This window comes from Cherax quadricarinatus, chromosome 1 (assembly GCF_038502225.1).
Source record: "Cherax quadricarinatus isolate ZL_2023a chromosome 1, ASM3850222v1, whole genome shotgun sequence".
Lineage (NCBI taxonomy): Eukaryota > Metazoa > Arthropoda > Malacostraca > Decapoda > Parastacidae > Cherax > Cherax quadricarinatus.
In genome coordinates, this window is record NC_091292.1 from 18740573 (window position 1) to 18752479 (window position 11907).

Sequence of the window (11907 nt, forward strand, 5' to 3'; positions counted from 1 at the left end):
CCATCAATTTTCAAAAGTCTAAATCTACTCACCATTAAGAACATCCATATTTATTCATGTGCTTACTACATACACAGAACAATACACACAAATATAAACCCTCCACTCAAACTTCTCCTCACCAACCTAAACAGGACACATGACCACAACACAAGACACACATCTCTTTTTGATATACCTCGTGTCCATATCACACTGTGTAAAAACTCTATGCACATAAAGGGCCCTAAAATATGGAATTCATTACCAGAAGATACTAAAGTAACTCAGTCTGAAAATCAATTTAAGACTCTTCTCAAAAGCCACTTAATCACCTTAGACTAAATGTTAAATACTCAGTACACACTTACTCACTTATGTACTCCCACATCATAACTTCAACAATTACTTTTATCCATTGTTGACACGAATATAATTGAATCATCGTTTCACAAAAAGCATTTTTGAATATATGAATATATCTTTTGTCTTATATAAATTAGATTCACATATAATTAGTAATGTACTATACAACTATTGATATAATTAATAATCTACTATACAACTATGATATAATTCTTAGTGTTAAGTAGTCTGTAAGTCAATAATGCTAAGTTGGCCCATAATGCCTAGGCATAAAGGGCTCTGGTGGCCTGGTGGTTAACGCTCTCGCTTCACACGGTGAGGGTCTGGGTTCGATTCCCAGCCAGAGTAGAAACATTGGACGTGTTTCTTTCCACCTGTTGTCTATGTTCCCCATCAGTAAAATGGGTACCTGGGTGTTAGTCGACTGGTGTGGGTCGCATCCTGGGACACTGACCTAAGGAGGCCTGGTCAAAGACCGGGCCGCGGGGGCGTTGACCCCCGGAACTCTCTCCAGATAATAGAGACTCCTTTTGCATTGCAACCCATTATTGTAAATACATAATCTCAATGTACTATTTGCAAAGACATAAATAAATAAATAAATACTACTACTACCACCACGATTACTATTTATACTACTGTTACTACCACCATCACTACTAATACTCTTATTATACTACTGTTACTACCACCATCACTACTACTGCTCTTATTATACTACTAAGACTACCATTACTACTACTATTAATCGACATGTTTTATGTGTCCCAGAACGTTCCCACTTGCGTCTGGCATCTCCCTCATCATACTGACGGTAGTGTTCGTACTTACAAACGTGGCCTACTTTGCCGTGCTGCCTCGCCATGTGGTCAGCACCTCCACCGCCGTCGCTGTCGTACGTGGTCGTAGCTCCTCTAGTATTCTCCTGTTTATGAAGAGCCGAGGATTAACTCACAGAGTGGAAGGAAAACCTGGACGGAGGTTTCGGACCGTCCTGGACCATAATTCTTGTTGGTGTTATGGGGCTATAGGGCCACTGAAAGCTTATGCCGTATCCAGCCTTCCTGGGCTATTAATTGGTCTTCAATTCAATTCAGTTCAATTCAAAGTTTATTCTCTATAAGGATTACAATGCTGAATTTACAGAATTTGGTTATTGTGTGGTTTACATGTAGTTAAATAATGATTAAGTCAGTTTAATATCTTTATTATTCATCCCATACCCATACTGTATTGTTTGGCAGCTGTGTTAGTTTATTTAAACACAGGTACACAAGCGTACAATCATCATATATAGTGTAAATCACCCAGGATAATCCTCAAAAAAAGTCAAAGTGTCTAATTACCATCTGGGTCCTCGTGAGGGGAGCCCAACATTATTATTATAATCAAAGGGGAGCGCTAAACCCGTAGGATTATACAGTGCGTGGGGGTGGAAGGTATTCAGGCTCAATTCAGGGAACCGGAGCACGGATCCAATTCCCTAGATCAAGAGCCCCTCACCAGCGTCAAGGAACCTCCCTTGAGGAGGGGGACCCAACAGAAATAAGTTACTTTGATTTTTTTTGGTTATCCTAGGTGAGTTACACTATGTATGATAACTGTACTTACGTGTACCTGTGTCTAAATAAACTTACCGTATTTTCCGTTATATAAGGCGCACAAGTATTGTACCAGTAAATCAGTAATCATATTTAACGGTTAATTACCCTCTTACTTTACGCTAAAGCGTAACCCAAAGCCTTCCCTTGACCCTTGAGCATATAAGGCGCAGGCTGATTTTCCTAAACTTTTTTATGGGAAAAAAGGCGCGCCATATATGCCGGATAATACAGTACTTACCTAAAGAATTGGGTAAGATTTAAGAGTGAAAGCTAAACGCCAGTTTTCCCTCTTTTTTTCTGTCTCACTCGATACTTGGTGAAGGTCCAGAACCGATCGAAACATCGTCAAGTTTTCCTTTTGCTATTTGCATGTTAGCTGTGAACTGTGGCTTATAATTCCTTGTTGTAATACATCACATAAAAATCCAAAATTTACAACATGACGCCCACTCCTAAACCAAAAATACATTGTTAATTTTTTTGTCTGTTTTTAACCCCTTCAGAATAAACTCTCCCGTTTTTAGTCAATTTCTTTTCGAAATAAAATACAATTATGTGTAAATGTTTTTTTTTTCTCTTGTGGCGGCGGCGCTGCAGTCGTTCGGCGAGTCCGCGTTCGGTGTGATGGCCTGGGCCGTGCCTGTCTCAGTGGCCATCTCTGCTCTGGCCTCCCTCAATGGCCAGACCTTCACACAGTCCCGAGTCGTCTTCGTGGGGGCCAGGGCTGGCCACCTGCCTAAGTTCCTGGCCTTGATCAACATCAAGACCAAGACTCCCATCCCAGCTATTATGTTCATGGTAAGGGATGCTACTCTTCCAGTGATGCTGTTCTAGGGGATACTGCTCTTCCAGTGATGCTGTTCTAGGGGATACTGCTCTTCCAGTGATGCTCTTATAGGGGATACTGCTCTTCCAGTGATGCTGTTCTAGGGGATACTGCTCTTCCAGTGATGCTGTTCTAGGGGATACTGCTCTTCCAGTGATGCTGTTATAGGGGATACTGCTCTTCCAGTGATGCTGTTATAGGGAATACTACTCTTACAGTGATGCTGTTATAGGGAATACTACTCTTACAGTGATGCTGTTATAGGGAATACTACTCTTACAGTGATGCTGTTATAGGGGACACTACTCCAGTATTACAACCCAGGAGTCCCAAAGGCCTGTTATCCAGGGTGTAAAGGGAGCAAAATAAACACAGCAGAAAAACTTTTGACTTGTATTACCCCTCACCAATTTAGAACAGAAGTATGTACACTATATACATTATGTACAACAATAGGTATTACTGCACTCCACGGTAAGTAAGGCAGAATAGAAGCCACTAGAGAGCAGACTGTGCTTCAACCAGCTCTAGAATGGGAATGACAAGGGCAGACAGGTGAGTGGTACCCACAACACCTCTGCGATTGCCAAAACCATCTTCTCATTGGCTGGAACCTGGGTACTGATTGAACGACGGGGCCCCATCATCTACCCTTAGTACCTGGTTCGCTGGTTGGGGGAGATAGCCTTTCAATGAGGGTGTGTACATGCACCGAATGTACACACGTACTCTTTGCATGCCACATCCAGTGATGATGTTATAGGGGATACTACTTCAGTGATGATGTTATAGGGGATACTACTCCAGTGATGATGTTATAGGGGATACTACTCCAGTGATGATGTTATAGGGGATACTACTCCAGTGATGATGTTATAGGGGATACTACTCCAGTGATGATGTTATAGGGGATACTACTCCAGTGATGATGTTATAGGGATGTTATACTACTCCGATGTTATAGATACTACTCCAGATGTGTATAGGGTATACTACTTCAGATACTACTCCAGTGATGATGTTATAGGGGATACTACTCCAGTGATGATGTTATAGGGGATACTACTCCAGTGATGATGTTATAGGGGATACTACTCCAGTGATGATGTTATAGGGGATACTACTCCAGTGATGATGTTATAGGGAATACTACTCCAGTGATGATGTTATAGGGGATACTACTCCAGTGACGATGTTATAGGGGATACTACTCCAGTGATGATGTTATAGGGTATACTACTCCAGTGATGATGTTATAGGGGATACTACTCCAGTGATGATGTTATAGGGGATACTACTCCAGTGATGATGTTATAGGGGATACTACTCCAGTGATGATGTTATAGGGGATACTACTCCAGTGATGATGTTATAGGGGATACTACTCCAGTGATGATGTTATAGGGAATACTACTCCAGTGATGATGTTATAGGGGATACTACTCCAGTGATGATGTTATAGGGGATACTACTCCAGTGATGATGTTATAGGGGATACTACTCCAGTGACGATGTTATAGGGGATACTACTCCAGTGATGATGTCATAGGGGATACTACTCCAGTGATGATGTTATAGCGGATACTACTCCAGTGATGATGTTATAGGGGATACTACTCCAGTGATGATGTTATAGGGGATACTACTCCAGTGATGATGTTATAGGAGATACTACTCCAGTGATGATGTTGTAGGGGATGGTACTCCAGTGATGATGTTATAGGGGATACTTCTCCAGTGATGATGTTATAGGGGATACTGTTCCAGTGATAATGTTTTAGGGGATGCTACTCCAGTGATGATGTTATAGGGGATACTACTCCAGTGATGATGTTATAGGGGATGCTACTCCAGTGATAATGTTTTAGGGGATGCTACTCCAGTGATGATGTTATAGGGGATACTATTCCAGTGATGGTGTTATAGGGGATACTACTCCAGTGATGATGTTATAGGGGATACTACTCCAGTGACGATGTTATAGGGGATACTACTCCAGTGATGATGTTATAGGGAATACTACTCCAGTGATGATGTTATGGGGGATACTACTCCAGTGATGATGTTATAGGGGATACTACTCCAGTGATGATGTTATAGGGAATACTACTCCAGTGATGATGTTATAGGGGATACTACTCCAGTGACGATGTTATAGGGGATACTACTCCAGTGATGATGTTATAGGGAATACTACTCCAGTGATGATGTTATGGGGGATACTACTCCAGTGATGATGTTATGGGGGATACTACTCCAGTGATGATGTTATAGGGGATACTACACTTTGTGTAGAGCAAACCTTTATTTGTAAGCTATGTCCCGTGGATCGGTTGGCAACGGCCTCGGCTGACATACTGAGTGTCCGTGGTTCAATAACCGGCATGGGTGGAAACGTTGGGCATGTTTCGTTACATCGTCTGTCTTTGTTCACCTAACAGTAAGTAGGTACCTGAGTATTAGCTGACTGGTGTGAGTCACGTCCTGAGGGCCAAGATTAAAGGACCACAGTGGTCCTTTAATCTCGTCCCTCAGGATGCGACTGATGCACTGACTTCCTTGAGTTATCCTGGGTAGTTAACACTCCCCCTGGTTAAAAATACCAACAAAATATTATCTTATACACAGTGTATTTCTTGCCATATTTGTCGGTAATTTGCGCTTCTCAGACGATGGTGTTACTGTCTCCTAGGTGTTAGTTTTATGACCGGTGGGATGCTAGGGACTGTTATGTGCTTGGTAGTGTACACGTCATTGACGGTATCCACTGAGAGGACACTCTCCTGAAACTTAAATTTAGATATATAATATTGTCTCAAATATGAAATATTTCGACATATATTCACCTGGATTCTACAAGCACTGTGCGAGGATATTGTTGTTGTTGCAGACGCTGCAGAATCTATTGTTGTTCTAGATGCTGCTGTCTCTAATGTCACTGTTGTTTCAGACAGTGCAGACTCTGTTGATGTTGTGGTGGTCTGACATCTACGCTCTCATCAACTACGTCTCCTTCTCTCACAGTCTTTCCCGTCTCGTAGCTACCTCAGCCCTTCTCTGGCTCCGCTACAAGAATCCGGAGATGAAGAGGCCGTTTAAGGTGAGGTGGTCGCTATGAGTGATGCCTAGTTGGCTTACGAGGCTTACCTGCCCGTGTGTGATTGTTGTATTCCGAAGGAAGCCCATACAGCCTGGTTGATCTGGCACCTGGTGAAGATACTTGTCCAGTGTCCTCTTGAAGACTTCTACACTACTCTCAGCAGTGTTTCTGATCTTATTTTAGCAGAAGATATCAGAAACACTGCTAGGACAAGCGTAGAAGTCTTTAAGAGGGAACTGGACAAGTATCTTCACCTGGTGCCAGAGCAACCAGACTATGATAGATATGTGGGGCACCAGCAGCAACAGCCTGGTTGACCAGGCAAACACAGAGGAACCTGGCCCATGGCCAGGCTTCGGGAATAGAAGAACTCTCGGAACTCATCAAAGGTAAGGTAAAGGCACAGCAACCGTGGAATATTAGACAGGTTTTATCCCGGAATGGAGAGAATACTTCTAATTCTGTGGATCCAGAGTCCTTCACCAGCATCAAGTTGAAGGTGGACTATGGTAAGAATGTTGGTTGGCGCAGCGTTGTTAGTAAGTTTGGTTGTCTTGGCAGGTGTGGCTGGTGCTGCCGGTGATGTACCTGGCGGTGACGGTGCTGCTGGTGTCGCTGCCGGTGGTGGAGGAGCCAGTGACGGTGGGTGTGGCCCTGGGTGTCATCGCCGCAGGTATTATCTTCTACTACGTCTTCATCTTTCACAAATTTGAATCGAAGAAGATCAAGAGGATTTCAGGTGGGTTACCTTCCACCTCCCATTGTTGTTCTTCTTGCTGTTACACACACACACACACACACACACACACACACACACACACACACACACACACACACACACACACACACACACACACACACACACACACACACACACACACACGCGGAGTAAAGGCTTATGAATAAAGGCTTCATACCTCACTCAAGTAATAGGACCTCGGGGTGAACATAGTACCGAGCACATCACCTGAGGTTCACATCAACCGAGTAACACCTACAGAAAATGCGTCTTGCAGATCAAAAACAATAAAGGAACAACAATAATAAGATCATTATTACTACTACTACTGCTACTACTACTATTAATAATGATAATAATAATAATAATACATACAATATTAATAATTTATCTTTATAACTCAAATAAAATGTTAAGAATTAATAAATAAGTTTTATTTTCAGGACGGTTTTATCGGTTTGTACAAATATTATTTCAAGTTATGCCGGAGAAGAAGCTTTAGAAGATGATAAAGAAGAGGAAGAAGAAGAAGAGGAAGAAGAAGAGGAAGAAGAAGAGGAAGAAGAAGAGGAAGAAGAAGAGGAAGAAGAAGAGGAAGAAGAAGAGGAAGAAGAAGAGGAAGAAGAAGAGGAAGAAGAAGAGGAAGAAGAAGAGGAAGAAGAAGAGGAAGAAGAAGAGGAAGGTGAAATATCATCCCAGTATAACTTGTTGATGGAGACGCGTTAAACCCGTCAAGATGAAGCAACACTTGGGCAGCGAGAGGCAGTTAGGTTGGATCCGAGGAAGGAGAGGTTATCTCTAATTCCTTAGATTAAGAGCTCTTTACTAGCATTAAAGAACCGCCTCTTGGTTAGTTGGGTTTCAAGCCTATCGACTCTACGAGAAGTCATTAAGGCTCTTTGTCGCCTGTTCACCACCAGCCAAGAATACTTTAATACCTAAAGAAGGTATATATGCATACATTGAGAAATATACTTCACTGTGTATATATCCTTTAGAGAGACCTAATGTTAAGTATATACTGGAGGGCCCCACTTATACAGCAGGTTAGGGTTCAGGCTACTGGAGGGCCCCACTTATACAGCAGGTTAGGGTTCAGGCTACTGGAGGGCCCCACTTATACAGCAGGTTAGGGTTCAGGCTACCGCTATGAAGCAAAAACAAAAATCGCTGTAAAGTGAAACATATATTTTTTCACCTTCAGATGCATATAAAAACCTGATAACATGTTTACACTATCAAATATTAAGTAAGCAATAGATCTTGGACTAAAAAATGCATGTACCGTACACATATTACTTCCCTTAAAATGTTCTCGTACTTAGCTTATACTGAGTGCAGAATATATTTAATGTAGGAAGTCTGAATAAATGAAGAATGTGCGTAACTGAAAGCCACTGTATTAGCGAAACATTGTAAAGCAAAGCGCCGTAAAGCGGGGCCCTCCTGTATATGCCGAGACACACCTCATGTAACCTAATGTTAAGCTCACATATACTGCTGATTTATGTTCACTTAATATAGTTGTTAGGTAAGACACATATGCAACAGTTAGGTATCTTTATTTCGAAACGTTTCGCCTTCACAGTAGGCTTCTTCAGTCGAGTACAGAAAAGTTGATAGAAGCAGAAGAGACTTGAAGACAATGTAATCAGTCCATCACCCTTAAAGTTTTGAGGTGGTCAGTCCCTCAGTCTGGAGAAGAGCATTGTTTCATAGTCTGAAACAATGCTCTTCTCCAGACTGAGGGACTGACCACCTCAAAACTTTAAGGGTGATGGACTGATTACATTGTCTTCAAGTCTCTTCTGCTTCTATCAACTTTTCTGTACTCGACTGAAGAAGCCTACTGTGTAGGCGAAACGTTTCGAAATAAAGATACCTAACTGTTGCATATGTGTCTTACCTAACAGCCTGTCGGTTTTTTATACCATTTTAATGTTCACTTAATATAGTAACTGTTTAAGTGTAATTTGTCAATATTATATTCACGTCGAAATCAGAGTCTTGTCATTTTGCGATACTAAAAGTTATAACTTAATAATGTAATTAATTAATTACATCATAAAAAAATATCCTTCTCGAGTAAGTATTTCGATGGTCATAACTAGTTAATTAGGATGTGAATAACACTGTTTAGCCTTCGTCTACAAATTGACTGTTTCTTCCGCACATAATTCAAATTCAAATTCAAATTCAAAGTTTATTCTCTATAAGGATTACAATGTTGATTTTACAGAAATTTGGTTATTGTGTGGTTTACATGTTGTAAAATAGTGATTACAGAGTGTACCACTAGAACGCTTAGCATGGCTAGACATTTCGAGCAGACTTAGTTTTATTCTTAATTGTAAAATATTACAAATTATGAGGTAAGTTGGTATTATGGCTAAGTGACTAAATACTAGTTTGTGAGTTTAGCAATGTGAATGCTTTTGTTTTGGCACAGTACATAGTTTCAGTATTGGAGTATCACAGGATTCATTATTTTAAGATTGAGATTAATATTTCTGTTTATGGTCAAATGAGTGAGTGAGTGTAAGTGTGAACCACCAGGTGGTATTCGTGTAGTTAGTTGACGGGATGTATCAGGGAGATAAGATGTTTTCTAATGGTAGTTTTGAAGGTGATGAATGTGTCTGCAATTCTAGAGTTCTCAGGTAGGGTGTTCCAGATTTTAGGGCCTTTGACATACATTGAATTTTTGTAAAGGTTTAGTCGGACACGGGGAATGTCGTAGAGATGTTTGTGTCTGGTGTTATGCCTGTGGGTTCTGTCACAACTATCAAAAAAGCGTTTTAGGTCAAGGTTCATATTAGAGTTTAAGGCCCTGTAGATGTAGATTGCACAGTAGTAAGTGTGGATGTACTGAACAGGGAGTAAGTTTAGGTCTATGAAGAGTGGGGGGGGTGTGTTGCCAGGGATGGGATTTAGTGATTATTCTTACTGCAGCTTTTTGTTGGGTTATTATTGGCTTTAGGTGTGTTGCTGTAGTTGATCCCCAAGCACAGATAGCATAGGTGAGGTATGGGTAAATAAGTGAGTGGTATAGTGTGAGAAGGGCATTTTGCGGCACGTAGTATCGTATCTTGGAGAGGATCCCAACCGTTTTGGATACTTTTTTGGTTGTGTTGGATATGGGTGCTGAAATTCAGGTTGTTGTCGAGGTATAGGCCTAGGAATTTGCCCTCATTATGTTTGGCAATTAGAGTGTTGTCGATCTTAATGTTAATTTGCGCATCTCCTGCTCTGCTACCAAACATAATATAGTAGGTTTTGTCAGTGTTAAGCGTAAGTTTATTGGCTGTCATCCAAGTCGATATTTTGATCAGCTCCTCATTCACAATGGTGTTGAGGGTGGAAAGATTAGGGTGAGAGATAACATAAGTCGTGTCGTCAGCAAAGAGAATGGGTTTCAGGTGTTGGGATACGTTTGGAAGGTCATTGATGTATATGAGGAAGAGCAGGGGACCAAGGACACTTCCCTGCGGAACTCCAGTATCAATTGGCCGTGTTGCTGATGCTGTGTCTTTAATGGATCCAGGGGCTGTACTTCAACATTACAGAGGCACATAATGGGTCCAGGGACTGTACCTCAACATTACAGAGACACATAATGGGTCCAGAGACTGCACTTCAACATTACAGAAGCACAAAATGGTCCAGGGACTGTACCTCAACATTACAGAGACACATAATGGGTTCAGAGACTGCACTTCAACATTACAGAAGCACATAATGGTCCAGGGACTGTACCTCAACATTACAGAGACACATAATGGGTTCAGGGACTGTACCTCAACATTATAGAGGCACATAATGGTCCAGGGACTGTACCTCAACATTACAGAGGCACATAATGGTCCAGGGACTGTACCTCAACATTACAGAGGCACATAATGGACCAGGGACTGTACCTCAACATTGCAGAGGCCCATAATGGGTTCAGGGACTGTACCTCAACATTACAGAGACACATAATGGGTTCAGAAACTGCACTTCAACATTACAGAGGCACATAATGGGTCCAGGGACTGTACCTCAGCATTACAGAGGCACATAATGGGCACAGGGACTGTACCTCAACATTACAGAGGCACATAATGGGCACAGGGACTGTACCTCAACATTACAGAGGCCCATAATGGTCCAGAGACTGTACCTCAACATTACAGAGGCACATAATGGATTCAGAGACTGCACTTCAACATTACAGAGGCACATAATGGGTCCAGGGACTGTACCTCAGCATTACAGAGGCACATAATGGGTTCAGGGACTGTATCTCAACATTACAGAGGCACATAATGGGTTCAGGAACTGTACCTCAACATTACAGAGGCACATAATGGGTTCAGGGACTGTACCTCAACATTACAGAGGCACATAATGGGTTCAGGGACTGTACCTCAACATTACAAAGGCACATAATGGGCCCAGGAACTGTACCTCAACATTACAGAAGCACATAATGGGTTCGGAGACTGTACCTCAACATTACAGAGGCACATAATGGGTTCAGGGACTGTACCTCAACATTACAGAGGCACATAATAGGTCCAGGGACTGTACCTCAACATTACAGAGGCACGTAATGGGTCCAGGGACTGTACCTCAACATTACAGAGGCACATAATGGGTTCAGGGACTGTACCTCAACATTACAGAGGCACATAATGGGTCCAGGGACTGTACCTCAACATTACAGAGGCACAAAATGGGTTCAGGGACTGTACCTCAACATTACAGAAGCACAAAATGGGCCCAGGGACTGTACCTCAACATTACTGAGACACATAATAGGTCCAGGGACTGTACCTCAACATTACAGAGGCACATAATGGGTCCAGGGACTGTACCTCAACATTACAGAGGCACATAATGGGTTCAGGGACTGTACCTCAACATTACAGAGGCGCATAATGGCCCAGGGACTGTACCTCAACATTACAGAGGCACATAATGGTCCAGGGACTGTACCTCAACATTACAGAGGCACATAATGGGTCCAGGGACTGTACCTCAACATTACAGAGGCACATAATGGTCCAGGGACTGTACCTCAACATTACAGAGACACATAATGGGTCCAGGGACTGTACCTCAACATTACAGAGACACATAATGGGTCCAGGGACTGTACCTCAACATTACAGAGACACATAATGGGTCCAGGGACTGTACCTCAACATTACAGAGACACATAATGGGTCCAGGGACTGTACCTCAACATTACAGAGGCACATAATAGGTCCAGGGACTGTACCTCAACATTACAGAGGCACATAATGGG

At 42.1% G+C, this 11907-nt stretch overlaps 1 protein-coding gene across 1 annotated transcript in view; it reads left to right on the forward strand.

Moving 5' to 3' along the window:
* The window catches only part of LOC128690387 (Y+L amino acid transporter 2-like), a 58087-nt gene extending 49903 nt beyond the window's left edge, over positions 1–8184 (forward strand). The window contains exons 5-9 of the mRNA XM_053779071.2: positions 1117–1240; positions 2547–2747; positions 5726–5875; positions 6437–6614; positions 7058–8184. Of these exons, the coding sequence (XP_053635046.1) occupies positions 1117–1240; positions 2547–2747; positions 5726–5875; positions 6437–6614; positions 7058–7116 (712 nt within the window). The 3' untranslated portion in view covers positions 7117–8184. The remainder of the gene's footprint in view (positions 1–1116; positions 1241–2546; positions 2748–5725; positions 5876–6436; positions 6615–7057) is intronic.
* Positions 8185–11907: the final 3723 nt, after the last annotated feature.